The sequence below is a fragment of the Puccinia triticina genome, chromosome 11A (assembly GCF_026914185.1).
Source record: "Puccinia triticina chromosome 11A, complete sequence".
Lineage (NCBI taxonomy): Eukaryota > Fungi > Basidiomycota > Pucciniomycetes > Pucciniales > Pucciniaceae > Puccinia > Puccinia triticina.
In genome coordinates this window covers 3,485,317-3,512,480 of record NC_070568.1, presented here as the reverse complement: position 1 = coordinate 3,512,480, position 27,164 = coordinate 3,485,317, and the positions used below count along the sequence as shown (strand labels likewise).

The 27,164-nt window shown below is 45.2% G+C and overlaps 1 protein-coding gene across 1 annotated transcript in view; it reads right to left on the bottom strand.

Moving 5' to 3' along the window:
• The window catches only part of PtA15_11A336 (uncharacterized protein), a gene marked incomplete at both ends in the record, with an annotated part of 49,291 nt that extends 33,813 nt beyond the window's left edge, over positions 1 to 15,478 (bottom strand). The window contains 3 exons of the mRNA XM_053161234.1: positions 14,081 to 14,155; positions 14,250 to 14,922; positions 15,110 to 15,478. Coding sequence (XP_053025201.1) covers positions 14,081 to 14,155; positions 14,250 to 14,922; positions 15,110 to 15,478 — 1,117 coding nt within the window. The remainder of the gene's footprint in view (positions 1 to 14,080; positions 14,156 to 14,249; positions 14,923 to 15,109) is intronic.
• Between the last annotated feature and the right edge of the window lie 11,686 nt (positions 15,479 to 27,164).

Here is a 27,164-nt window from a genome sequence, read left to right as displayed (position 1 = left end):
AGCGGATGTGGTAGCAATCTGGGATGTCTGAGGTTTTCAGGTCAGATCAATTGGTTCCCTTTATAACTGGCTCTGTGGCTTTCTCAGGACAAGCCATGGCACGGTCCTTGTGTGAGTTTGCATTTGAATTTGTCCATTGCACATTATTGAAGGTGTAGTACAAATGACTGATCCAGTTGTATGGACTTTCATTGTAGGGGATAACTGTACATGATCTCTCAGGTTTGATTGGGATTGGTCTCTATGGTCCCTCAAAGGGCTGCACTAAAGAGTTGTTAGTTAATATCTACTGTTGTACATTTAAGTTGCCGTTTAGCTAACTTGTACTGATCTTGCTGTTGCGTGTCCTGCCGCTATTTACCCTTTCAGGCAGGATGTGCGTGGAGGCTCTGTCAAGCATAGGAACAAGCAAAGAATCTCTTGCAGGTCATATGCGTGAGTTTGGTGTTTGTTATTTGTTCCCTCAATTGGTAGTTCTACTACCAATTGTTATGTCATCTATCAACAGTTGATTGATGTGTTAGATATTGAGGTTTTCACTTTCCCTTTGTTTACTAAGGGGGCTTTCCTCTTAGCCCAGTTGATCGTATGTACGAGGACGCTATCCTTGTGGTTTGCGGGTGTGATTAGAACGATCTCCTTGATTGTTTGTTTGGTTGGTGTTTTCAGGACCATCCAAAAGGTTCCCCACCCCTCATGGGGGTTTGGGGGAATTTTGTCAGAGGTATTGTTTTTGCAATATCTGGCTGATATATATGACCTGGTCTCCTTTTCCTTTGCGTGACAGGGAGTGGTAAGCGCATGGAGCGTCTATTTTTGGAACGTTTGATTGGTTGATCAAGCGGGTCTTGCTCTTAGCTTAGTGGCTTCAGCGTTTGGGTTAGTAGATACCCTGTGGCTGATACAGCTGCCGCTAACAATGGAGAGTTGACCGATGTATTCTCTTTGTTGTTTTTAGGCTTTTGCAGCTACGCTTGAGAGGTTTAGGTAGGGCGCGTGAGCCTGGTTTCCGATGACGTGTATGTTGGACAGATTATCAGGATTTCCTCTCTCCAGTGTCTCAGAGTGGTCAGGTTAATAACATCTATTGTTATCATTTTTGACATTTTATTACTACCGGTGTGTGGACTTGTTGTTTTGTGTACCACCATTGTTTATTAGGCCAAATATTGAATGTATCATAAGTAGTACATATTCAGATTATTGGTTATACCAAACTTTTTGGCCGTTTGGGTCATCAAGAGATGTTACCCAGTCCTTTTTCTTGTCATCATTACTCAGAGTTGTGTTTCTGCACAAACAGCAATGCTGTTTTATGGACAAGTTTGTGAGGAGAAGTTGAAGATGTGCATGGGGATGTACATAGGGGTCCTTAGGTCCTTGATTCTAGTAAATAGATTTTTGGTTATATTGAAAAAAGAAAATTTCTTTTTTGGTGAGAAAGGTTTTTGAGCTTTTCTCATTCACCAGTGGCTTACTGCTCCTCAGGGTCAGTAGTTTTCAGTATCTGGGTGAGTCCTGGTGATGTGTGAGTCTGCCAGTTTTATATGGTCAGATGTTTACAACAATTTGGCATGTGAGTATCCCACATATTTGTGCAGTTGTGGGTGTTACAGAGTCTGTGAGATTAACTGCGGGATGGCATTCAGGTAGCAGGACTTGTCTTATGTTGTTCTACTATCAGGTTTTGTTTTGGGATTGTACGTACACATGTAGCATATCTATGTTAGATGGGGGTTTTGTTACAATCTCAAGTGATGGTGAGGCAGTCTCATTGGGAAAATTGGTGTTTTTAACCTATGTTCACTCCATTCCTAAGCTACCAGGCTAAACCAGATACCTCATACTTGGTATACAGTCTGGATAGGATGTGAGTAGCATGAGAGAGTATATTCTAGGTTTGTAGACCGTAAAAAGGGTGTACAAGCTCTATTAACACTGTGTATGTTTCTGCTTACATACATTATTGTAGTGGAGAGTATACTCTGGGTGTAGATGATAGGAAAAAGGGATTTTTATGCCTGTATCATGAAAATACTTATTGTCATATTGGAAGTTGGGGTATGGGGGCCCAGCGTCCGGTACTTATGATATCCTCCCATTGGTAGGAGAGTTGAGGATTTATCTGCTTCCAATTTGGGGGAGTTGCTCAATTGCCCGGTTTATCCTGATATGTTGCGTAAGAGAATGTTTTACTTTTTTTTTTTTGCATTGCAATTTCAGATAAAGGAGATATGTACAACTTTGTGGATCCTTATACTACGTTAATGGATCAGTTGTAGTGGTTTGGGAGATAGAAAATACATTTACAGTGAGGAGTAGTTGTATAAAACAAGGTAGAGAGTGTACAGGATTGTAAATGTAATTTATTTTTCCTTCTATATAGTGGGGGTTATGATAGGAGGACTACATGGACAAGAGATCCATATGGGGTGGATATTTATTGTGGAGGTGTAGTGTAAAAAAGAGAGAATGAAATGTAAAGAAAACATAATAAAGAAAAAGGAGAGAGATATGTAGTATATATACATGTAAGTATGGAGAGTGAGAGAATTAAGAAGTGTATTATTATGAGGGAGTGAGGTTCACTGACTTTGATACGTTTGTTGTTTCTTATGTGACTTTCATCCAGGGTCCTTTTTTATTTCTCTTGGTTGAAATATTTAATCAACTAGCCTTCCCCGTTGTAAGTGCGGGTGGTTAGGATTTGCAGAAAGAAATATTTCTGTTTATAGACAATGTGTGCCTTTGCTGTTGCTTGGGGTAGCAGATATACAGGTCACACTTGTGGGGAGGTTCATGAACTTCCAACACTGTTATTTCTTTGTCATGTTTGTTTAGTTCATTTACTAGTGGTTTGTTAGTAAACTATCTAGGGATAACACGGAGAGGTAGAACAATTTTTGAACATTGATTATTGTGGTTCTTTTCTTCATGGGAACAGAGGGTATTATTCCACTTATGTGGATGATACCTTGTTTTGCCCAATTGAGGAAATCCATGCCTTTATGACTTTGTGTGAGCCATCAGGTATGGGGGCCTGTGGGTCTAACACCTCTAGCAGATTACAACTGCTGATCATCATAGCTTTGCTACGCTCCAACTGATTTTATCAGCTAGGTTTTGACGCTTAATCTACCCTTACATGATGTGACATTTGCTGCCAATTGTGCTCCCATGGAAATACCCGCGGTTACCAGGTTGTGTACAGGGGTATGCGCGGGTATTTTACCCCCAGGGTACCCGCGGATATTCCCGGCGGATACAGGGTATATCCGCGGGTACCCAGTCTCTCCAGCCCATTTCATGTGCAATGATACTCAATTCTTGTATTTTTTTTTTTTTGAACCGGTACTTTATATGTTAGTCAACAAGTAAAAGTTCAAAACCTGATAGAGAAAAATTGAAAATTTGCCCGGATCATAGGGAACAATGATCCTTCCAAAAATAGGGAGCAGATGGAATTAGGTCTGCACTTTCGTCACTCATTGCGCAGTGATGGTCCCTACCACATGGATTTGTACCATGTAAAAACAAAAACTCTTCAGGTCCCGTTGACCCTAGCGACTGAGTCCCCATTGGAACTCATTTGGGGTTGTGTTGGCATACCTTTTGGCCTGGCCCTAGTATTACCCTGTACAGGTATGTAAGTGCTAGGCACCTCACAGCTGAGGGGGTGTATTCCTTGCCGTGTTTTGACATCCTTAGATGAAGAAGATTGAGAGGAATGGTCAGTTCCAGTGGAATAGAGCATTTTCTCAAATTGAGGAACCACTGCTTGCAGGAAGGAAGCAATAACAGTGTATCCATGTGCTTGGAAGGATTCAGGGTACATATGCAGAATATGACCAAATCCATTTACCCAGTTACAGAGATCCAGGGACCCATAGGCCGTTTCTGGAATGATGTCTGGGAAGTCCTATCCCCAATAATACTATCTGGGAAGAGTTCTCGGAGTAGACCGCCAAGAAGCAAGATATATATATGGTGGGTAGGGTAAGTAACCTCAAGGACTTTCATGAGAAAGTCAATTGTAGGTTGCAGTAGGGATTGTCGTAATTTGGAAAAGGCAGAACAGTGTAGGATTACATGTTCCCACTCCTCTTGGCCTTGCACAAAAGGGGAGGAGCAGCAGGGAAAAGTTGATGCCTGTAAATGGTGTTGGATATGCTGGGCATCCCATCCTTGAACGCAATGGCCTACTTTAGGGAGCGCATCTATTTGCAGCAAGTCCAAGTAACACACCCCCTTAGTTAATGTTTGAACATTAAGAGATGTGTGGGTAAAATTTGAGGTACGGCCAAAGCTGAACTTATCATACCTAGCTACTGCCTGACAGCGTTTATTCTCCCTAACAAATTCCTTTAATAGTAGGAGTTCATGTACTTCTTGCAACCACTCTTTTTGTGCCCTTTGTTGCTCAGTCACCCTATCATTGTCCCCAATGGGACTCAATGAGGCAGGATGGAGGAAGTGTTTGAGACTCATCATACAACAAATCCATGAGCGGCAGTGGATGGAGGCAGTATCCAAGCAATCAGCTGTATCAATCTGATTGTGGAGAAGGGTAAGAACACTCTGGGTGTTACTCGTCCAAGAGCTACATGTCCTGTTACGGAATGGATACTTGATAAAGTCTTGCAGGATAGTTTTTAGGTGGGGGCCTTTATCCCACAACCTAATACGCTGCTTAGTGCAGTGTATTGAGACTGGAGTGATTCCTAATTCTAGGCCCAATAATAGACCATTAAGGGTCTTGTTATGTTCAGTATGCCCAAAGGAGATACGCATAGATTGATCAATGACCCTTTGAATGGTTTGTGTACGTTTCTGAACCATACCAATCCACTTGGCACCATAGGTACCAGCAGCCATTATATACAATTGTATAACTCTAGCTTTACATAGTGGGTGAATATTCTTATTATATAAGAAAGGTAAGGAAGAGAATTTTGACTTAGTGGCCCTAGTAGCCAAGAGTTTGGAATGTTCCAACTCAATAGGATATGATTCTCCCTTAAGTGTCTTATTTGGTATAAGACAGCCAAGATATTTATATGTATCCATAGTATGGATAATTCCCCCGTCAATTGGGTATTCTAACGGAGGATTAGAGGCAGCAACACCCACAGGGTGATATTCAACCACCCCACACTTGGCGTGACCAATGCAAAATTCCATTTGGCGCAGAAGATAGACAACCTGTTAAGAATGTCTTTGATGTTGGCGGGGGATTCAGCAAAAATGAGTGTGTCATCAGCAAACAAGAGCCCTTGGACTGGGTCAGAGAGTCCAGGGACTGAGACACCCGGTGACGTCTTGTTCAGGATCTCATTCACAAAGATTGTAAAAAGTAATGGAGAAAGAGGACAGCCTTGACGTGTGCCAATTTGTCAAGTAAAAGGGCGTGATAAGTTATCTCCCATACAACATTGAATCCGGGAGTTATCATAGCCTTTTTTCACTAGGTTAACTAATGAGGGATGAATTCCAATTTGGAGCAACCGGGCCCATAGGCCCTCATGCGGTACTCTGTCAAAGGCCTTTTTGAAGTCAACATATAGAACATAAGTAGACTGGTTGACACTCTTACAACGCCGTATAATCTCAGTAAGGATGGGAGATGGCTTCTTGGCCATGGCGAAACCCAGCCTGAGCCTTTGTAAAGAAACCTTTCTCTTCTAGGAGTTGGGAGATGTGCGTTGCCACTATGGTAAGTAAGAGTTTTCCCTCCGTGCAAGAGATGTTTTGTAGGAGACGTGAATCCTGACCTGGTTTGGGAAGGGTTATCAGAACCTCTTCATTCCATGCCAGTTGCAAGGCTGGGTCTCTAGACAGATACAGGCACGCATGATGTTGAGAAAGTGCTTGAGAGGGGGAGTGATAAGGTCAGAGGGTAGAGACCATCTATCCAGAGCCACAGTAGAGTAATCTAGTGGTTGAGGATATTGATGGGGTCCAAAAGTCAACGTGGGGCAGTTTGCCCATGTTTTGGCAATTTGTTGCTGAAATTCGACCTCAAGGAATTTTTTGAGGTGAACAGCTAACACCCCGCTTTTACCAGCTGCTGAACATCGTTGCATTTGACAAATTGCTTTTATAAAGGCCGGGGCATCCAAAGGTGTTTCCTCTACTTCTGGTTCTGGGGAGGAGATATCTTCCTCAGAGAGATGTTTTATTGAAGTGCGGGTGATGCACAACCGTTGGTAAGGATATATGGATGGTTGGATATGTGTCCATTTGTTAGCATCCTTAGAGATTCCGGTAGGGTCACTAGCCAATTCCTCTGAGTATGCTGCGTGAGCCTCAAGGATATCTTTGGGATTAGTGACAAGATCTCCCTGTTTATTGAAACAGGGAGTGCTGTCCTGACAAGTCTTTGAGCGACCCTGGGCTGACTGGACCGCTTGGTGAAAGTCTTCACCTTCATTATCCAGAAGGAAGTTATTCACTTTCTTACTTGCATTCACTTTTTGTTTCAATGCAAATTTTTTAATGGCCAGTTTGGCCTTAGAGCTGGCAAGGAGCAGCTGTTGCTCTAATTTCTGTTGTACCCTTAAGGGGAGCTTATTAAAAATAGCAGCTTGCCATTTTTGCCAAGCTTTTCGAGAAAGACGGATGGATTGACGTGTCTTGGTATCAAAGCAAAGAGAATTTCTCTCTCTGGGAACTTCTAGCATTTTTAGTTCGATACCCACTTTATCAAGTATTTCTACCCATTTTTCTGCACATTCATTTAACTGCTCCTCAGTGGCAATGTTATCAGTACTGAGTAGACCCCAATGGGGGGAGAGTGCCAGTTCTGAGCCGTGTCCAATAATTGTTTTACGGTTCCAGCGTGAAGTAGCATTGCGCAAGTGTAAGAGGCCACAATGGTCCTCTTCACTGGTCTGGGGCTGGGGGCTGATCTTTCTGGGTCTGGGGCACAGGGCTGGGCAGGAGCAGGGCAGGGGCAAGGCAGCTATGCCTTGGAGGGATTCTAAAATCACTGTATCTCTGAATTTGCAAAGGGGAGCTAGCTCAGGGGAAGTGGTTAGTCCTTCCCTGCTGTGTACAACTGAAGAGGAAAATGAGGAAACAAGGGTGATATGAAAGGAAGTGGTTGAGGCTTACCTAGCTCAGGGGAAGTGGTTAGTCCTTCCCTGCTGAGCTAGGAGGGTGCAGGCGGTCAAGGTCTAAGAGTCCTGCCGGAACTGGGTCTGTGACATTCCCGTGATTGTCCTTGTGAGCTCGCGGGAGGCGGGCTCACATTCTTCCCCTCTATAAAACTGGCTTCAGGGGGATCGCCAAGAGTAGATGGAGGATTGGGGATGGGATTGCTGTGCGGTCTTGAGGTGGAGCCTGGGGAAGAAGGTTGAGGCGGAATGAGTGGTTTGACTTTTGAGACGTAAAAAACCGGGTGACGCCTATCATTGGTTGGTAGTTCAAGTTCAACGTTCTGACCGTAGTTGGAGATGTTGATGATTTGGTACGGGCCCTCGTATTGTTCCTTCAGTCTGTCAGCGCCATTTTGGTGACGGCCACGCCAGTCAGCCAAATCCAGAAGTGCCATGGTGCCTGGCGTCATGGGTGGGCAATGCTTTTGTTTCTGGTTGTGATGAATAGGCTGTTTAATGCGGCTTACCCATAAGGTGTACCGCGCGTCCGCCCAACTACCTTCTCTCAACCGGATCCACAAGTTCAGCAAAGGCAGTGAACTCAGCGTTGAGTCAGGGGAGGGGAACAGGCAAGCCGGTCAACCAAACACAAGTTCAAAAGGACTTTTCCCGGTGGATACGTTGACTGCCGAGTTGATGGCAAATTCCACCGCAGGTATGGCTTCCAGCCACTTACCCTGGCGTTTTGAGGTTGTAGTCTGGAGTATTTGGCCAACCGTCTTGTTGGTTCTTTCGCTGCGGCCGTCGGCTCGAGGGTGGAAAGCTGACGTCATGTGAAACTTTATGCAAAGTTTCTCCATGAGAGTTTTCCAAAATTTTGAAGTCCAGGTTTTGTCCCAGTCGCTGAGGATTGATTGGGGAGCGCCAAATGTTGCGATCAAGCCAGTGAAGAACTGGGTTGTGGTTTTTTCGGCGGAGTCGGATTGGAGGACGGGAATGATGCGGGTGAATCCGGAGAGCCTGCATGTGCACGTCAGAATCATGTCGTAGTGGCCGGATTGTTTGAGTTGGCCTGCGAAATCAATGGCAATGTTGGAGAGGGGAACGCGGGGGACAGGGGGTGTTAGCATCTTTCCAGTTGGAGCGGTGGTTGGGGCCTTTGTTTTCTGGCAGGTCAAGCAGGATGCGGTGAATTCTGCCACGTCGGCGGGCATCCGGGGCCAGAAGAAGTATAGACGTAGCTCGTCTAGTGTCTTCTGATATCCCAGGTGTCCGAGCCGTGCGTAGCTTGTCAGCCTTAGAGTCAGTTCAGCTGACCTAAAGTCCGCCTTTATCATTATTTCTACCTCAACTCTCTTATATCTTTTCATGCTTAGGGTTTAAACTTTTTTTGACTTCAGATTCTGTTTTCTCATGGAATTTAAACCCTAGTGTCCACTGATCACTTTCCAACAGCTCAACTCCTTCATAGAGTTCCTTGTTTGTGACATGGAGGCGCAGCAGCGCCTGGTAGGCGCAACAAAGCGCTCCAACCACATGTACATGTGTGATTATGTCAGCCAACCTTGAAAATTTTTGGAGTCAGGATCCCTCATGCAGCTGGAGGATAAACAGACTTCAGCACACCAGAACCATACCCCAGAGACACCCAGGATCACTAACCAGAGGCCACTTCACTCCCAGTATCACCACAGGATATTGACAGTAAGTACCCTCTTCTACTGACCTTGTTTATCTCAGAGGAAACTCTGTTGCTCTTGACTGCTCTCTCCCTGCTTCTGTTTCTCTCTTCTGCTACAAAAGATCCACAGGTTATCTCTTGTTAAGACCTTTAAAACCAGAGCAGAGTAGTCAACCTACTTCTGAATCCCACCACCGTTTCCTTGGTGTGAGTGGAGACTGTTGCATCTCTAGCACAGTTGGAAGCCTACATTTTCAGGTAGAGCTTGGCCTATATTAAATTGTAATTCAAACAGATCAAGTTTCACTCCTCTCAGTTTCTCTCTTCTATTCCTCTCCTTTCCACTGCTTGTATTTCTTTATCCCAAGGAATTCAATCAATGTCCCCCTTTTTCTTGTGTCCTGCTGTCACATAAGAGACTCAGGCTCACAGTGCTTCAGTGATCAAGGCTTTGCGGGTGTTGCCAATTGACGGGATAAGTAGACTTCCGTCAATGAAGAGGAGTCCGTTCACTTCGACGCAGTCGTCTCGTAGAGGCATAATTTGTTGTACTGAGAGGCAGAACCGGTCCAGCGCGTAGTTTGTTAAAATTTGGTGACAGAGCTCTTTGGACAGAGTTGATTTCATTTTGGTTAATGCAGCTACACAGGCAACATCTTTGGCGTTGACTGGCTGGGCTTCATCGATGGAGTCTTTCCGGGAGAGTGCATCAGCCACTGTGTTGTCTTTGCCGCGGATGTACTTGAAATGAAGGTCAAAGTAGGCTAAGAGTTCAGTCCAGCGCGCTTGTTGTTGGCTAAGGTTTTGCTGCAGTAAGAGAGGGGTGAGGGTGTGGTGGTCCGTCATTACGTTCACTTTCATGCCTATAAGTAGCATCTTCCATTTCTGTAGTGCGTGTACTACAGCAAGTAGTTCTTGTTTGTGAACCGGGTAATTTTGCTCTGCGGGTGACATCTGGCGAGATTTGTACGCTATGGGGGAGGCGCTTTTCCATTCAGCTCCCTGAAAGGTGGCAGCACCCAGGCCAGCGCCGCTTGCGTCTGTAAAAACCCAGAGGGGATTGTCGGAGTCAAAATCCATGTATTTTAAGGCCGGGAGGCTGGTCATGATGCGCTTGATGTTATTGAAAGCTGTTTCCTCTTTTTTGCCCCACTTGAAATTTTTCTGGTCAGTTTTAGAGCTGGTGAGCGGAGTTAAGGTTCCGACATACTTCTGGAGGCCCGAAATGAATTTTTTCATCCACTGGACGGTACCCAAGAATTGTTTCACCCCCTTTGGGCCAGTTTTGCACTGCTTGCACCTTGCTGTTGTCCGGTTTGATCCCATCGGCCAAGACCCAGTGACCGAGGAATTTGCTTTTCCGTCTGAACAGTTGAGTCTTCTTGGGGCTACAGTACAGATGTGCTTGGGGGAGGCGGTCGAGAACCAGTCGTAGGTGTTTCTTGTGTTCATCGGGCGAGTCCGAGAACACCACGATGTCGTCTAAGTAAAAGACACAGATAACGTTGAGTAGATTGCCTAGGGCTTCTTCAAGCCTTGCTTGGTGTGTGGCTGGAGCGTTGGTTAAGCCCATGGGCATTACGACCCGTTCCATGAGGCCCCAGGGCGTCTTCACGGCCGTTAGGGGGATATCTTCCTCCCGCATCAGTGTTTGAAAAAAAGCGTTGGTTTGGTCAAGGATCAAAAAGACTTGTCCTGTGGCTACCATCCGGACCAGTTTGTCAACATTGGGTAATGGGGACCGGTCGCGGACAGTGATGCTGTTTAGTTTGCGGTAGTCGCAAACCCAACAAGGCAGGGCAGTGGGGTCTTTTTTTGGTATGATCAGGCTGGGGGATGCGTATTGCCTAGTTGATCTGCGGATGCGGCCAGCGTCAAGGTGTTGATAAAGTAGAGTTCGCCAGGCCGCAAGGTGTTTGCAGGGGTTAGCGTATTGCTTCTTGTTGACGATGGCCTTGGGGTCGGTCAGGATAATCTTATGTCTGACTTTTGAGCTGGCTGATTGCATTGTCTTTGGGAAAAAGCCATCTGTGAATCTGCCCGCTTCCTCGGCTTTGTCGGAGACCGCTGGTATGTCTGCTGGAAATAGGTCTTGGAATTCTCGCAGAATGGCTTCCTCCGCCGCCTTACAGCCGTACGTTGGGGGGTCCATTGTAATCACTGCAACGTCTAGATTGGCAGCAGGCTTGGCTAAAATCCGCAACCCAGACGGTTTGTGTATGATCGCGCGTCCTCGGATTGAGATTAGAATGTCAAAGGGGTACAGGAAAGGGGTGCCAAGCATAACATCCTGCAACCGGTCCAATCCGTAGCAAGACTGCTTCAAACTCCAGGGGAGAGTTATCGGCCGTGAGAGTGCCGATGGTGTGGGTGTGTAGGAGAAAAGGTGATCCTGAGCTCGTTTTCAAGGCCAGGTTCACTTGGGTTGGGGTGGGTAGAGGTTGGATGGGGAGGCTGGTCGCCGTCGCTGCTTTGGGTGAGATGAGGTTGATCTCAGAGCCGGAGTCGATCAGGACGCGTAAGGGGGTGTTTGCGAGTTTTAACGTGAGGATAACCCGTGGGGGAGGTCCTCTTGGGTTCAATGGCAAAGGGGTCGCTTTCCCGTTGCCTGAGGTTGTCATTCCGGACATAGCGCAGGCGTGGGATGTTTGTGTTGTCCAGGCGAAACGAAACGGGGCGGAGTAGGTTCAAGAAAAAAAAAAGTGTAAGAGGCCACAATGGTCCTCTTCACTGGTCTGGGGCTGGGGGCTGATCTTTCTGGGTCTGGGGCACAGGGCTGCGCAGGAGCAGGGCAGGGGCAAGGCAGCTATGCCTTGGAGGGATTCTAGAACCACTGTATCTCTGAATTTGCAAAGGGGAGCTAGCTCAGGGGAAGTGGTTAGTCCTTCCTTGCTGTATACAACTGAATAGGAAAATGAGTAAACAAGGATGATATGAAAGGAAGTGGTCAAGGCTTACCTAGCTCAGGGGAAGTGGTTAGTCCTTCCCTGTTGAGCTAGGAGGGTGCGGGTGGTCAAGTTCTAAGAGTCCTGCCGGAACTGGGTCTGTGACATTCCCGTGATTGTCCTTGTGAGCTCGCGGGAGGCGGGCTCACAGCAAGAACTCATGAGGGTCTTGAAGTGTTGCTAGGACTGGCCAATGGTCACTGACATCATAAGAGTTATTGTCAACCGTTACATTATTGAGAAGAGTCTTGGTAGGTGTTGATACGACAAAATGGTCCACATATCTACCAGGAGTGTTGGCTGTGTGCCTGGTATGTGTTGCATTTTTATCAACAACAAGTTTCAAAGCAGGGGACTTCCAGGTTGAAAGATGAAGAGCTTGACGCACTTCATTACAATCCTGATTAAAGTCCCCAAGCAGAGTAAGCAGGGCAGAAGGGTCATCCAATAGGATTTTCTGACAGAGGTTTTGTAACGTCAGCCAGACTTCTGATCTCTGCTTCACTCTGGAGTTACCTGAAGGGAGGTATACTGCAATAAAGTGCCACACTTTATTTTTCTGTAGGCCAAACACTTTGACATGTATTATTGCCTGACAGTCTGTGGGGAATTCATGTGCTGTGAGGGAGTTGTGTACGAAGAGACAATGCCCTTGAAATCCAGGACATCTGGGACGTTCAAATAAATTGAATTGTGAGATGTTGGGCAGTGGCTGCCACTCTGACCTCAGATGTTCCTGCACAGCAGCAATTGCCACCCCTTGCTTGTGTAACAAGTCTGATAAGCATGGTAGTTTTGAATTAAGCCCATTGATATTTAAAGTTAATATTTTATATTAAGGAGGACTGGAGGGCAAGGTGTGATTGGGCACTTAGTAGGTGCCCTATCTCTATAAATTTTCCATTTAGAAAGTCTATATCTTGGCAGCATGCCTTGGACTAGGCGCAGATGCCATGGAGCGTCAGAATTCCAAAGATTATTGGCCAGCTGTGCCCGCCCACGATAGTCCAAGCCCAGCGCTCGTTGAAGGCCGGCAGAGTTTTCATCTTTCACCCAGAGGTCAAATCTGACACGTCTGTTTGGTTGAAAGATTCTTTTAGCTGCCAACATGCCCCTCAGTGTTGCTGGATGATTCTTAAGTGCATTCTTAAGAGCCAGGTATAGTTGAGGGGTAGTCAAAGAACCAGTGTTAGTCAAAATGAAGCGCTGCGTATTTTGAAGTCTTGAACACTTATTCAAGGACCTGTGTTTGCGCCATTGAGTAGCCAATTTCCAACCAATGTCTCCTTTGTATTGAGACTGATTACTCCTAGCTGGTGGTACGGGAGATGTGTTGCAGGAGGACATCAACCCTTCAGAGAAATCATGTAGAGCATGGGAACGAGGCTGCGCACTGGTAGCGTTTGTCACCGCCGAAGCCCGGGCAGCAACCTTGTTTGGATCCTGTCTAATCACATTTCGCAGGGGCCCACAGGACAGGCCAGAGCCCCCCCTCCCCTCCCTTGAAGTAGAGCCCACCCTGTCACGCTCAAACGGGTGATCAGAATGGACCGTCGGGACTGAAAATTCTTTTAGTTGTGTTGGCATGGGAGGAGGTTTTAGCAAATTTGTACCAGATTTGCTTTAACTGGGAGCGGTTTGATCTACGCTCAGAGATTAGACATACAAAGGAGTGTATGTCTGTTGAACAGAATGTTTCACTCAGCATTATGTGCAATGTCGAGGAGGGACACTTTGTGGAAGAGGGAAAGAGATGCCTCATTTATATGTGGCAATCATGCGATCGGTGGACAAACGCACAGCAATTGTTTGTGATAGCTTTGATATTGAGAGGTCATAAGAGAGAAGGGAGACGGCAAGCTCCGTTTAGTCTTGACTTAAGATGGAGCCTTCATTTATTTCTGTATTAAATACGACCAATCAGACAATATCAAGAAAGAAAGAGTTATAAATGCAGCAGAGGCTGCACGACCGGAACAAATATAGATCATATATTAATAAGTGTAATCAATGGACAGTTGAGCCCGCGGGGGGTTGTTTATTGGTTTGCTTGAGAGCAGACTTATTCAAATCAGGAAACAGTAGAATAATATATTCTTAGGAAAGAGATATTGAATTGGACTGATGCTCTTGTGAGCGGTATAGTGTTAGTGCACTAACAAAAATGTTGCTAGGCGGTAGTATCGGGCCGTATAAGGGATGGGAGAACTGGTTAGTAACCGGATTGTAGCTTCGCCAGCCCCAAGTGTCATTGAATAGTCAACCTGCTTACAAAGAATATCGAGATGAATAATTAACAGATAGGGACTGAGGGTCAGCTTGAGACGGTGGTAGAGGAGAGGTAGGAGAAGACGTACCCGATTTGGCACGCTTGCTCATGGACTTCAACTCTTTCTTCACACCGTTTGGCTGGGTTGGGCGATTAAGATTGCCTCTTTTGGGGGGGGGCAGGCATCAGTCAAGCGAACTCCGTGTTTGAGGTTTGTCCAACGAAGTCAGAAACCCCTCCGTTTGAGGTGCCCTTACGTTGACAATCAGTAAGAACGTCAATGGCAATCAAGAACTCGCAGTTACCGCCATCAGAGTGCTGCTCCACCCCACAGGTGGCACAAGGAGGGGAGAGAGAGAGGAGAATTAGGAGGTTTTCCCATTCACCAGCAACAACTTTTGTAGTAGAGTTCTTCCAAAAGGCTGTCATAGTGGAGCCAACAGGTATTTTGGGTACATGAACAATGAAGTTGCTGCTGCAATAGCCCCAGTTTTCCTCCGCTAGTCCTTGAAACATCACATTAGATACTTTGACTTTGGTCGCGGTCTCGCCAGGAGCGTTAGGAATAGTGAGGCCCTTGAGGAAGGGCATTTCCGTGGAGGACAGAAGGGGGCCGATGGCCGGAGTGTGAGCAAGGAAGCAAAGAAAGCGGTAGTTGGAAGCTTCAAGGTTGTCTTTTTTGCAGGGGATAAGGCCCCACAAAAAGAAGAAAAGTGGGCCAGAGGGATTAGTGAACACCGCCTTCACATCGGATGAGTAGACAGGTAAGCGCAGGGCTTCTTTGCAAGTGACGTGCGTGATCCACTTGTTAGGCCACTCAGTGTGATTGTGTTGACGTTGTAGGGCACTAGGTTTGATCCCTCGAGCTACCAGAGCGTCAACAAGAGCCCTGTCACTGCCAGCAAAGATCTTTGCGGACGGACCTATTGCCTAAATTGTTATGACGTGGATGTTAGCGTCCCTAGTCACAATCAAGACAATTTGTCAGTAAGGTTTCATTAAGACCTTGCAGTGGAGGAGGGTCAAGGTGGGCAGGAAAGATTGAGACTAACATCTGCGCCGACTTGGAAAAGAGAGTATTATCAGAAGACCACAGACGTTCCGCTCAGAAGCGGACTGCAGGTGTGACCCTCTTCTGTAACTCTGTTTGAGCACCAATCCAGTTTGATTGGATGCGAGCTCTGTTACCAGATTTTGGCTCATACTCCACCGTAGCAGGAAGATCGCACATATTCATGTCGTCTCCGTCACCGCGGTGGGTGAATTGACGCTTAGCCAGCGGTTGTTCCTCACCAGAATCATCAGAGTCTTGAGCAGCCGGGGGCTCAGGGGCCTCAACAGGCGGTGCAACTGGAGTGGAGATTTTAGCAAGTTCATCTCCTGACTTGCAGCGCTTGGTACCACCCTTTTTTGGTTTTGGCGCACTGGGAGTTGCCGTGTTTGAGGAGGTCCTGTTAGATATATGTCCAATGGAGGAATAGGCCATGTTGAGTGAAGAAGAGGTGCTTGAATTGAACAACATCATTTAAAGAAATAACGTCAATTGAGACACAAGGTATTGGGACACTAAGGCACTCAAAGAGTTACACACCGTAGAATGTCTACCGTTTCCTTAGGCCAAGGAGAGAATAACGGTTTATTTTGACTTGCCGGGAAATTGGAGGATACCCTGATTGCACATGGTTATAACATCAGATAAATATCTGAGTTAGTATGGAGTTAAATTATTTTGACTTGCCGGGAAATTGGAGGATACCCTGATTGCACATGGTTATAACATCAGATAAATATCTGAGTTAGTATGGAGTTAAACCAGGCAATCCTCAAGGACGTAAGAGAGTGGACGAACTGAGACTGATTACAGGAGGATGTGATAGATTGTTCTTCAAGAGCACAAGATTCTGATCGGTCAGAAAGACTTTCCGAAAGCAGTCCAGAGCTCTTGGCACACTCGTCGTCAATGAAACTAGATTTGAAGGCGCTAGAGTTCAAATGTTTGTCTGAACTGTGATACAGAGATTAGAGTATCAGAGACTACTCTGCTGTCAGAGGAAACAATGTAAAGGAATGGCAATTGACCATCCGAGAGGGGAAGACTTACTAGTTGACAGTTCCCTTTGGTGCTGCGCTATCTTCAGAGGTAGCTTCTCTCTTGGATTCCGTATCGCCAACAGTAAAGTATCTATATTTCATGTTGAAATAGACAGGAGGCACGTTAGTGTCAAAGTCAGATCGGACACTAAATTTGCAGTGAATAACCCACTGATTAGTATTGGAACGTATTGGGACACTAGGGCTTGTGGGCTCACCCCCCGGAAGAAAGGTGCTGTCTGGGCTAAGGTGGCAGGAGGATGAAGACGGAATTTCAATGATTTTGTTCTGTTTGAAGTCAGGGACTGCGCCAGCAATGTTGGGTCAATTGGAACCAATGTTGGACAGATATTCAAAAAAAGCAGGATTTGGGGAGTCGTTCCGAAGGAAGAAAGGAGGTACACGTCCAGCCTCACGATCTGCTAGGACCTGGCTGAAGACTGGGGTAGTCGGGAGTCAGGAAGCATCCCTTATATGGCCAGGCAAACAAAAAGAGTCACTCACATGGTTGACTCATGGGGGGTTGGTTGCCAATAAGGGACCTTGTAGAGTAACTCTAGGATCAAAGAGATTGTTAGGTGGGGTTCATTACCCCAATGAGGAAATGACTGAAAGGGAGGACAAACTTGTTTCTTAGAGTATTGTGAGAGGGTAGGGTACTTCATCTTGCATTGCAGAGAGCCACGTTTAATATTAAGCGGGTTCTTGATCACTCGGTAGAGTGGGGGACTAACAATACCTTCAGGAGAAGAGGAAAAGGATACCTGGGGTAGTTGCAAATCAAGAGGTCATCTTCATAGAACGGATTGCAGGACCTCCAGCGGGTAGGCGCCATTGTTTGGGTAGATGGGCAAGCTGGGTATTCTAGAAGGACATCCCAGGAATCAGCATGCAGTAATGAGCAGATTAAATGGGGGGGGGGGGGGGGGGTAGTTAGAAGTCAAACACACCACCACAAGGACAATGGTCCTTACCTCAGAGAAGGTTATTAGCTAGTTGATCGTCAAAGAGTGGTCTTCCGTCCTCATACAGGGTGGAGTGTCATTTGACATAGGCGAGCTGAGCATTTTGAGAGGGTTTGGTTGTCAGTGTGCATGGAGAATAAAGGTAGTACCTTCATGGAAGGTCATGGAACAAACAGATGGTGAGATTTGTTAGGTTACTGCGGGCGCAGTAACCAGAGTAGTACTCATCACATCTAAGTACGGTTGACAGTAGGACTGTTGTGGAAGACAGTGGAACAAACAAATAGTGAGATTGGTTAGGGTTACTCGGGACGCAGCAACCAGAGCGATACTTGTTATGCTTGTACATAGAGGGTGACTCATCATGATGACGCGGCCACGTCATCACATATCAGATATGTTTATGTTAGAGTCTTCCAGTACGCCTTGGACTTGGAACGTCAGCACATCCACCACCAACTACACCTACACCCCCAACAAGGTAAGACAATTGATGAAGACCGCACCATCTCCCATGGGGAGGTGGAACACTCAATAACTTAAGTAAGTGAGCTTTTGTCTGGTAGTTGGCATATTATTGCATGCAGTGTGTGGTGATTGTTTTAGTTTTTTTGCTCAGTGCAGGGCCCTAACCAGCAAAACGTGGACGCCATGGTCTCTGCTTGGGTATTAGACTTTACGCCTGGATTTGAGCAGGGTGGAAGTTAAAGACGCCTGGAAGTCAACTCAGCTTTGAGAATCTAAGTCAAGTGCGCCTGAGCAATGTTTGTTGACAGAGTAGGATCACTTAGCCGGTGGATATAAACGTAAGCAATACCTAAGTCAACAATGCAGAGAGAAGCAAGTTGTTGAACGGTAACAAGGAATGTATGTTCAATGTAGCTCAGCAAATCTGACCCAAGTGGAGATCACAATTGATCAGAGGTCACTCATAGTTGAAGAGGCCCCATGACCCATCAGAGGGACGTAGGGAACACCTGCTGATAATTGGGACGTTACGGATAGGCAACGACGTATAGGGATTGGCCTATTATATATGTGCGTGCTTTATGCGTAAGTTAGAGCTCAACGCTCAGCCTCACCATTATCAGATAGGGTGATTGTATGGCCTGTTGATGGTCTCGCATCAGGTAGCACAGCAGATCATAACGTTAGGACATCAGAAGCGTGGTCTGCCATAGAGCAGGGAAGCAGAGCGGTCAGTGTGTCATGCATAGGTGACACAATCTGTAGGGAACAGGTCAGAGCTTGTCCGCCTTAGTTCCAACAATTTAGCTTACTCTAACAATTGATGAATGTATTAAGAACAGGTTCCTGTTAGAGCAGCACGACACCCTTGAGTTGTGCCCCAGGACCTTGAGGCTTGAGATATTATGTCTCCAGTTGTTGATATGATAGAAATATTGTGCCACAGATGTCAGTCCGATAGGAGGACTGATTCTTGGTGGTCATTAGGTAGGCATAACGGTATATATACTGAGTATACGAAACAGGTTGTGTTAATGAGATGCTTTCACCTCGTGGGCCTGTATGCAGTAGGTTGTGTATTCAAAACAACACCTTGTTGATTTAGCGAACGGTTTAGACAGACGCTGTGTGAATCAAAGTCGGTGAGTCGGCATTAACAGCTGTGAATGCTTTGGTATTAACTGATGATTCAAGTTGGGCATCCATACTTCGTTCACAGGTTGCTAATAGCTGAATAGTAATAGGTTTGTCATTGTTATTGATCTCAATCCTCTGTAAGCGCACTTGTCTAAGCTGTCTTTGAAATGAAGAGCAGTTCATGTGAGAGGAAAGTAGTCACCACAATCTGACGACTAGGGCTCAAATGGCAATAGAATACTCAGCGATCCGGAGATCATGAAAAAGGTTTGTTTTGTACGGGTTCAATTTCCATATAGAGGTAAAGACATATTAATCAATAGTCAGTATTGATTACGGTCTAGCTGACAAAGGTTATTATCAGGGATGTAGTTATATTTTGTGAGGCTGTGGTGTAGAGCGGTAAGTAGCTCCATAGCTTTTCTCATTGTAAGCCACATGCCTAAACTGACAGTACCCTTTGTACACAAATAGCAATTGGATGAGTACGTTAAGGGTAGTTGTAGGGTGTTAGCCATGTCAATGCTGTGATGCCGTAGCCCTAAGCTTGGGCACGTTAGTTATGCCCAAGGATATGGGCAATATAGCAGGTTGTGAGTTCCCTGTGGTAGTCAAGAAAGACAGCCAAGGCTGAGTCCTTACTTTGCTTTGGTCAGCTCAGAGGTGAGGCAGGACCATCATTGCACTGCAAGAAAAACTCTAGAAACTGCTTGCAGTTGAGATGCAGCAAGCTTGAATCAAGCCTCAGCTCAAGCTGGAGTCAAGCACCCAAATTCCATGCTGGTGCACCTTGAGTGTGTACCTTGTTCAGCACCTCAATGCTGAATATGCTGTAGTGCTCATGCAGTAGGCTGAGGCAAATGTTCAACCTTGCAAATGAGCATACCCCTGAGCAACCTTTTATTTGCTTTTAGTAAACACTCCATCTGCCATTGAATCCAGCCAGAATAGCATAACAGGGGTATGTACACATGCAAGGGATATCTACATATGAAAGGAATATGTACACATGAAAGGTGAATGTGATAAGGTGTATTAACACAGAAAAGACACAAATGATTAAAGGGGTATGTATGCATGAAAGGGGTATGTGCAGTAAGGGGTCTTTGCACATGAAAGGGATATGTAAACATCACCTGAATGATGAAAGGGGTATTGAAAGGGATGTAAAAAACTGAAAGGGGACATGTAAACATCAAAGGGTCATGAATGCATGATGAAAAGGGTATGTACACATTGTGAAAGGGATACATGCACATGAAAGGGATACACACACATGAAAGGGGTATGTGCACATAAAGGGGTATGGACACATTATGAAAGGGGTGAACGCATAAAAAAGGGACATGTGCACATGAAAGGGGTATGTGCACATGAAAGGGGAATTTTCATATGAAAGGGGAATTTGCACAGGTATCAACTCAGTATTTTGGAGCCTGCATGTACTCAGTTTTTTGTACCTCAGACTCACTCTTGCATAAATTATACAATGTGCATGGAATCAACCAGTGCTTGATTCTTGCATGAGGCACAGCTTGCTTTGAGCTCTTGCATCTCAATTGCAGGCAGTTTCTAGAGTTTTTCTTGCAGTGTTGCTATGTACTTGCAGTATCAGGAGTGACCCAAATCAAAGCTGGTTGTTTAGACAGCCAGACTATGTCTGTTTTCCAAGGCAGAAAGTTTGATTCACTTGGGTGACAACCAGTCAAAGTCCTTAGATGAGGTTGTCATTCGAGGAAGACCCTTCCTATGTTACATAGGATGAGAGACTGTGTCAGTATTGGGGCATTCTTCAAATACAATTACAGCAAAATTAAGAGAAACTCCTGGGTTGAAGTAGCACAATTTTATGAAAGATTCATTGGGGAAGACACTGAAGAAGACATGGTGGTAGACAGAGTAGGTCTTCCTTTAGAATTGCAACCCAGCTTTGCCAAGACACAAGACATTGTGAAGAGTTGGACATTAGGTGCAATCTTAGGGAGGACAAGGAGATACCTTGAATTGCAGGTAGAAGACCTTGTTGAGTATGAAAGGACATTCTTTATTTTGGTAAAGAAGAACTCAATTCTTCAGGATAAGATATAGACTATTTTTAGATATAAATTATAACATATGGGGTCATATGGCTTTTGGGTATAATTATGGAAAAGCAGTCCAATCTAGTATAAGAGTTATGTCATAGAGAGTGGTTAGACAGAAATAAATTCAGCCTAAGGAAAGAGAGAGACAAGAATATTTAAATAACATTAGGAATCATATAAACCTAGATTTAATAAGGATTTGTCTGGATAAAGAAAAAACAAGAGATGTGGAAAAGAGATGAAGAAAAGAGAGAAGAGACATTGAAGTATGTGGAATACAGAGGGTTACAACAAAATGAGTCTTTCTTTTGTATGTTTTGATCTTTATTTTAGGGTCAAAGAGGAATGACAGGAGAATATCTTGGGATAAAAACCATGGGTCATGTAACAGTCCTCTATGAAAGAAGCGGAGATATCCTAGAGATAGGAGTATCTATCCTGGCTGTACTAGAGTCTTGATAACATTAGTTAGGAGTCCGCGTGTTCATTTGGTTACCCTTATTAAGCAGTTTTGGTGCATAATGAGCGTTCTAGGGATGCCACGGAGAGGCAGAACACATGAACATTGTATTATTGAACTTCTCACAGGGGCCAGAACCTGCCTACATCACTTGTTGGATGAATTCAACAAGGTGAGTTGGTCCCAGAGGATCCCTGGTGAGGACCTGCTCCTTGCACGCTTCATTGGATGAGGTTATGAATAACTTCTTCCTCAGCACCACACCAATATGGCAATAGAGGTGTCTATCTTGAGACATCAAGAATACCCAGAATTACTATTCATGAGTTGGCATAAGGCAAGCTGATTACTCAACCTGATTCAAATAATAGGATTAAGACAACCTTTGAGAGGTCCCCGTCAGGTTGGCCAACATTTCCTTCTCCCCTTCTCTAGTCCTATACAGATCTACCCCAAGACTCCTATGGCTAGAGTTTACCTCTGGCAGGCTCAATGGGTGTTGCTGTCAGGCTTCAGTTCAGGAATAAGAAATATAAGGGCTCCTATACAGGTCTGTCTCAGAGGGTCAACTCCTAAGAATTGCTCATGGTCTAAGTGAAAAACTGCACAATACACCTGGTCTCAGAAATAGTGTCATGGATTGAAATTGAGGTCCAAGACAGAGACCCAAAGCCATTGTCACCTTGAACTAACTGTGATCATGGTCATGAGATATAAATCAACAAGCCATTTTTTCTTTTTTTTTTTTTGTACGGATTATTTCTAACTCCTGTGCGAGGCACTAGAGATGAATAATTTGTAGGAGGAAAGATTTGCCTGTCCACCCTGGAGCTAAGGGTGGACGTCCAAAAGTGAGCAACAGAAAAAAGAGTGTCGTAAAAACTCAAAAAACTGTCTGAGATTGTTTGAGTTAAGTAATCTCATCATTATGTTTTTATGGAGCTCAACATATACTCACCACACGGGTTTCTTACCCAGTAAATAACCCCCCATCCTCCTCTGTCACCCCAAACCCCTAGATGGGGGGGGGGGGGGGGTTCTGGCATACCGTTAGGCTTGGCTGTATGTTGGTTCACACTAGTGGGGGTAGACAGGTCTACCCCCCCGGTGTGAACATTCCCTCTGATTGGAGACTCATTAATTATAGAGATACCTCTACTGGAGACATTTACGGTAATATCAATGTCATTAGGACCAACAGTTTCAGTGTCAAGCTCTTCTATGAGGTCGTTTCCTTCTTTATATAGGGCCTCCTTAAACATGGGTACCGCCGCCTGTAAGAACCAGGCTACTTGTACATATCCATGTTCATTAAAAAGTTTGGGATAGAGGTGTGGGATATGACCATAACCATTCACCCAATTAGTGAGGTTTTTGCTTCCATATTGGAGCTCCTCAGCTGCTTTGTTAGTAGGTGTGTGTGTCTCACAAAGAAGACCACCTAGGAGCAGAACATATATTTGTTCATCTGAGATGTCCATTTGTGAAGAGTTCAACTCTTCAATGAGGTAGAGAACTGTGCCACCTATGGTTCTGGTCCTTAGCTCTTCGAGATCTGGGCATGTTAGAAGCACATGGCTCCATTCCTCCGACCCAGAATCCATGATTTCCCTTTTGCAGAGTGGACATGTTTGTTCATGGAGTTGGTGTGGGAGTTTCCGCGCGTTTAGCGCTGTTATCCGCCGTTGTAGGGTTGGTAACCCATTCATACGCAGCAGGCATAAATATATCACCCCTTGAGTGATCTCCGGTATAATAAGGGAGGTATGAACAAAATTTGAGGAGCGTCCTAGTTCATAGTGGTCATATCGCCAGACGGATTTACATCTCTTTGATTCTCTTCTTATTTCCTTTTCTAGTAGGATAATGTGGAAAGAGTTGTTTTGTTTAAGCTGCTCCCATTGTTTGGGTGTTACTCTTTCATTGGTCCCCAGGGGTGAAGGAGATTTTGGATGTAATGAGTTGCGCAGCTTGCAAGCATTGGTTATCCAATTGAGGGAGTGGGCTTGTGTGGTGGAGGATGGGTGCTCCAGTTCTACCTCTTGGTTTTCCAGTTTCTTTATCCCTGTTAAGGTGTTGCTTGTCCATGACCCCCCTTTACCTCCTTTATGGCGGTTTAGGACAAGGTCCTTCAGAATGATCCCTAGGTGTGGACTCTTAATCCAAATTCAAATCCTCTGAAGTGTGCAATGAATTGATATTGGGGTAATACCCATTTCAAGACTTATAAGCAGGGTATTTAGTGATTTGCTATTTTCAGATAGCCCAAAGTTTATTTTTCCGGCCCTGTCTAGAACAGATTGTATTGTTCTGGTTCTCTTTTGGCACATCCCTATCCAATCTGCTCCATAGGTCCCAGTGGCCATTATGTATGTTTGAATGGTCCTTGCCTTGCATAAAAGGTGAAGGTTTTTGTCATACAGTAGTGGGATGGATAGGTAAAGGGCTTTCTCAGCCTTGTTAGCTAGTGTTTTAGCGTGAGCCACCTCAATGGGGTAGGGCTCATTGACATCAAGTATGTCGGGGCTCATGCACCCAAAATACTTGTATGCCGGTACTGTGTATATGGTTCCCTCCTTCAAGGGGTATGGGGTGGTGGTTGTGGGTTCCAAGATATCCCATTTATATTCCATCACTCCGCATTTATCATGACCTAGTGCAAAGTGCCAGTTGGCACAGTATTTTTCAAGATTGTTGCATATCTGAGTAATCTCCTGGGAGTTGTCCGCAAATATGAGGGTGGCATCTGCAAAGAGGAGACCTTTTGCAGGTTCTCTCAGTCCTGGGACCGTTACTTCCTTGGTGACCTCTTTCAAGATGTCATTGACAAAGATAATAAAAAGGAGTGGCAAGAGCGGGCAGCCCTGTCGCGTCCCAATTTGTCTGGTGAAAGGGTCAGAGAGTTTATCACTCAATCTACATTCAATGGCAGAGTTATCATATCCTTTCTTGATGATGGTTACAAGATCAGGGTGGATACCAATATTGAGAAGTTTAGCCCGCAATCCTTTGTGAGGAACTCGGTCAAATGCCTTTTTGAAGTCAATGTAAAGAACAAATGTGTTTATTTTGGCGTTCCGGTGTCTTTGTATGATCTCATTGAGGCTGATCACATGAGCCATAGCTTCCTGCCCATTACGGAAGCCTGCTTGTGCTTTGGTGAAGAAACCCTGTCGTTCCAGTTTGTCTGAAATGTCCCTAGCAATAATGGTGAGTAGTAGTTTGCCCTCTGTACATGATAGGGTAATACCTCTAGTGTTCTTTAAGTAGCGCGGATCCTGTCCTGGCTTAGGTAGAGTAATGAGGATTTCCTTGTTCCATATGGCTGGTTGGGTTTTCAGTCTGATGCATCCATGCATCATGTTCAACAGGTGAACAAGGGGGGGTGTTATTAGGGTGGAGGGTAGGGACCATCTGTCTAATGCAGTTGCAGAGTAGTCCAAGGGTTTGGGATATCTTTTATCCCCAAACTGGTTAGTTGGGCAGTCTTCCCATTCCTTGGTGATTTGAAGTTGGCATTCAATTTCAAGGAACTTTTTTAGATGTACTGCCAGCACACCACTTTTCCCTGGGGCTGCATTTCTCTTGATCTGGTGTATAGCCATGATAAATGCATCAGCATCCAGTTCTGACTCTGTGTCCTGAATTGTGGAGGATTCAGAGATGCTGTCAGAGTCATTTATAGGCTGGTTGCCTATGTGACTTATGTGTAGTTTGTCGAATTTAGCAGTGCAAGCTTTGATGTGGTTCCATTTGGCAGGATCCCTGGAGATTTTTGAAGGATCTGATGCCAGTTTTTCAGAATATACGGCTCTAGCCTTCAGGATACTCTCTGGATCAGTCATCAGCTGTTCCTCATTGTTAAAGCAGGGGGCATTGTCCTGTTTCGTGATGGATTTTCCTTGGGCTTGTTGTAGGAGTTTATGGAAATCTACTCCTTCATTAGCCATAAGTAGCAGATTGGTTTCCCTACTTTTGACCAGCTTGATATGCTGTGCATATTTCCTGATCGCTTTTTTAGCCTCTGCTGAGCGGGTGATGAGAATAGCTTGCAACTGTTGAACCTTTTTGTGGTTATTAGCCTTTTGTGCCTGTTGAAGGGCCTTTCTGGTCCTTCTGGACCGTATTATTTTTGCTTTAGTTGCTTTATCAAAGTTCAATTGTCTTTGTTCTTTGGGTATTTGTAGTAACCCCAGCTCCCGTCCTGCTGTATTTAAGGTTTCTACCCATTCTGAAGCTATCTTGTTAAGGTCATCTTTAGTGTTTATATGGTCTGTTCTGAGACAGTCCCATTGTTTAGATAGGGCAAGTTCAATGCCATGTCCTTTGATGAACTTTCTGTTCCACACCTCCTTGGAGCTGGTGTGATTGGTGACAGGCTCATGTTTGAGAAAGACTGGCCAGTGGTCACTGACATCAGTGGTCAGTTTGTCCACTTTTGCATGTTTGGCGAGGAGACATGCTTCTGGGGAATTCATATAGTGGTCTAGGTATCTTCCCTCCTTGTTCTTAACCTCTCTTGTGCTTGATGAACTGGGATCATTGCAGAGTTGAAGGTTTAGACATTTAAGGGAGCCACAATTGATGATTTGATGAACAGTGTCTTCATCTTGGTTGAAGTCCCCCATAATGGTTATGAGGGGTTTACCAGTTTCCCTCGTAAGTGGTAACAAGGGGGAGGAGAGCTTTTTCCATTGTAGTGCTCTGTCTTTCCTCCTTAGGTTACCTGACGGGAGGTAGACTGAGAGGATATGCCAGGGTTTTGCCTTAGATAGTCCAAACACTTTGACATAGATGATATGACGGTCATTTGTTTGGACTTCATGTGCAGCCAATGAGGTGTGTACATATAAGCAGTGACCTCTGAACCCTTCCTCTTTTGGTCGGTCAAAGAGATTGTATTCTTTGAAAGCTGGAGTATACTGATATACAGTACGCAGGTATTCCTGCACTCCATCTATAGAGACATTATTGTTTTGCAGTATCTCTTTCAAGACAGGAAATTTGGAGCTGATTCCATTAATGTTCCATGTCATAAAGTGCCCTAACTGAAGGGGAGTTTCAGTTGTAGGGTTCTTAGTATGCTGTATAACTCTGTCTCTGTAGGCTTTCCATAAGAATAGCCAATATCTTGGTAGCATACTAGAGGTTATGGTATTTATTCAAGTATCATTACTGTTTGAGAGAGTTTCTGTTAGACGTAGTCTACCGTGATAGTGTAACTGCAGGGACTTTTGTAGTCCTGCTGCCACTTCATTCTTTACCCATAAGTTAAAGTGTTGTCTCCAATTAGGTTGGTAGATCTGTTTGACTTTAACCAGTCCCCGCAGTGTAGGAGGATGGTGTTTAAGTGCGCTGTATAGTGCACTGTATAGCTGAGGGGTGGTGAGTGGGCCAGTATTTGTGAGAATATATCTGGTGAGACCTGAGTCATCTAGGCGACTAGGTGGTGGCGCCCACTTTTTCTCAAGCTTAGGACCAATAAGGTGTTTGAGAACAGAGGCTGGGATGCTTGGTTCCAACACAGGGGCATGTTTGCTAGGGGAGCAAGGGAGCACACTGGTAGCTTGTCTTGTCACCGACAAAGCCCGGGCTGCTACCTTGGTCGGATCCTGTCTAATCACATTTTGCAGGAGCCCCCAGGATAGGCTAGAGCCCTCCCCCCGGGGAGAAGAGCCCACCCCACCGCTCTCAGATGGGCTGGTAGAGTGGGCCACGGGGCCCTTCAAAAAATTTGGTTTTACTGTCATAGGGAGGAGGTTTTAGATCATTTAAGCCAGAGATCCTTAACTGGGAGCCTTAAAACCAGCTCAGGGGACTGCTCATGAGGCAAGGCCAGCATGAGGGTGAAGTAGACAATGTCCACCTAGTTATTTGCAACAGAGGGGAGGGATTGGTACTTTTTTTTTTTTTTAAGAACTATGTTTCTTCTCTGGGATTCCCTTAAGTGACAGTAGGGGCCTCAGA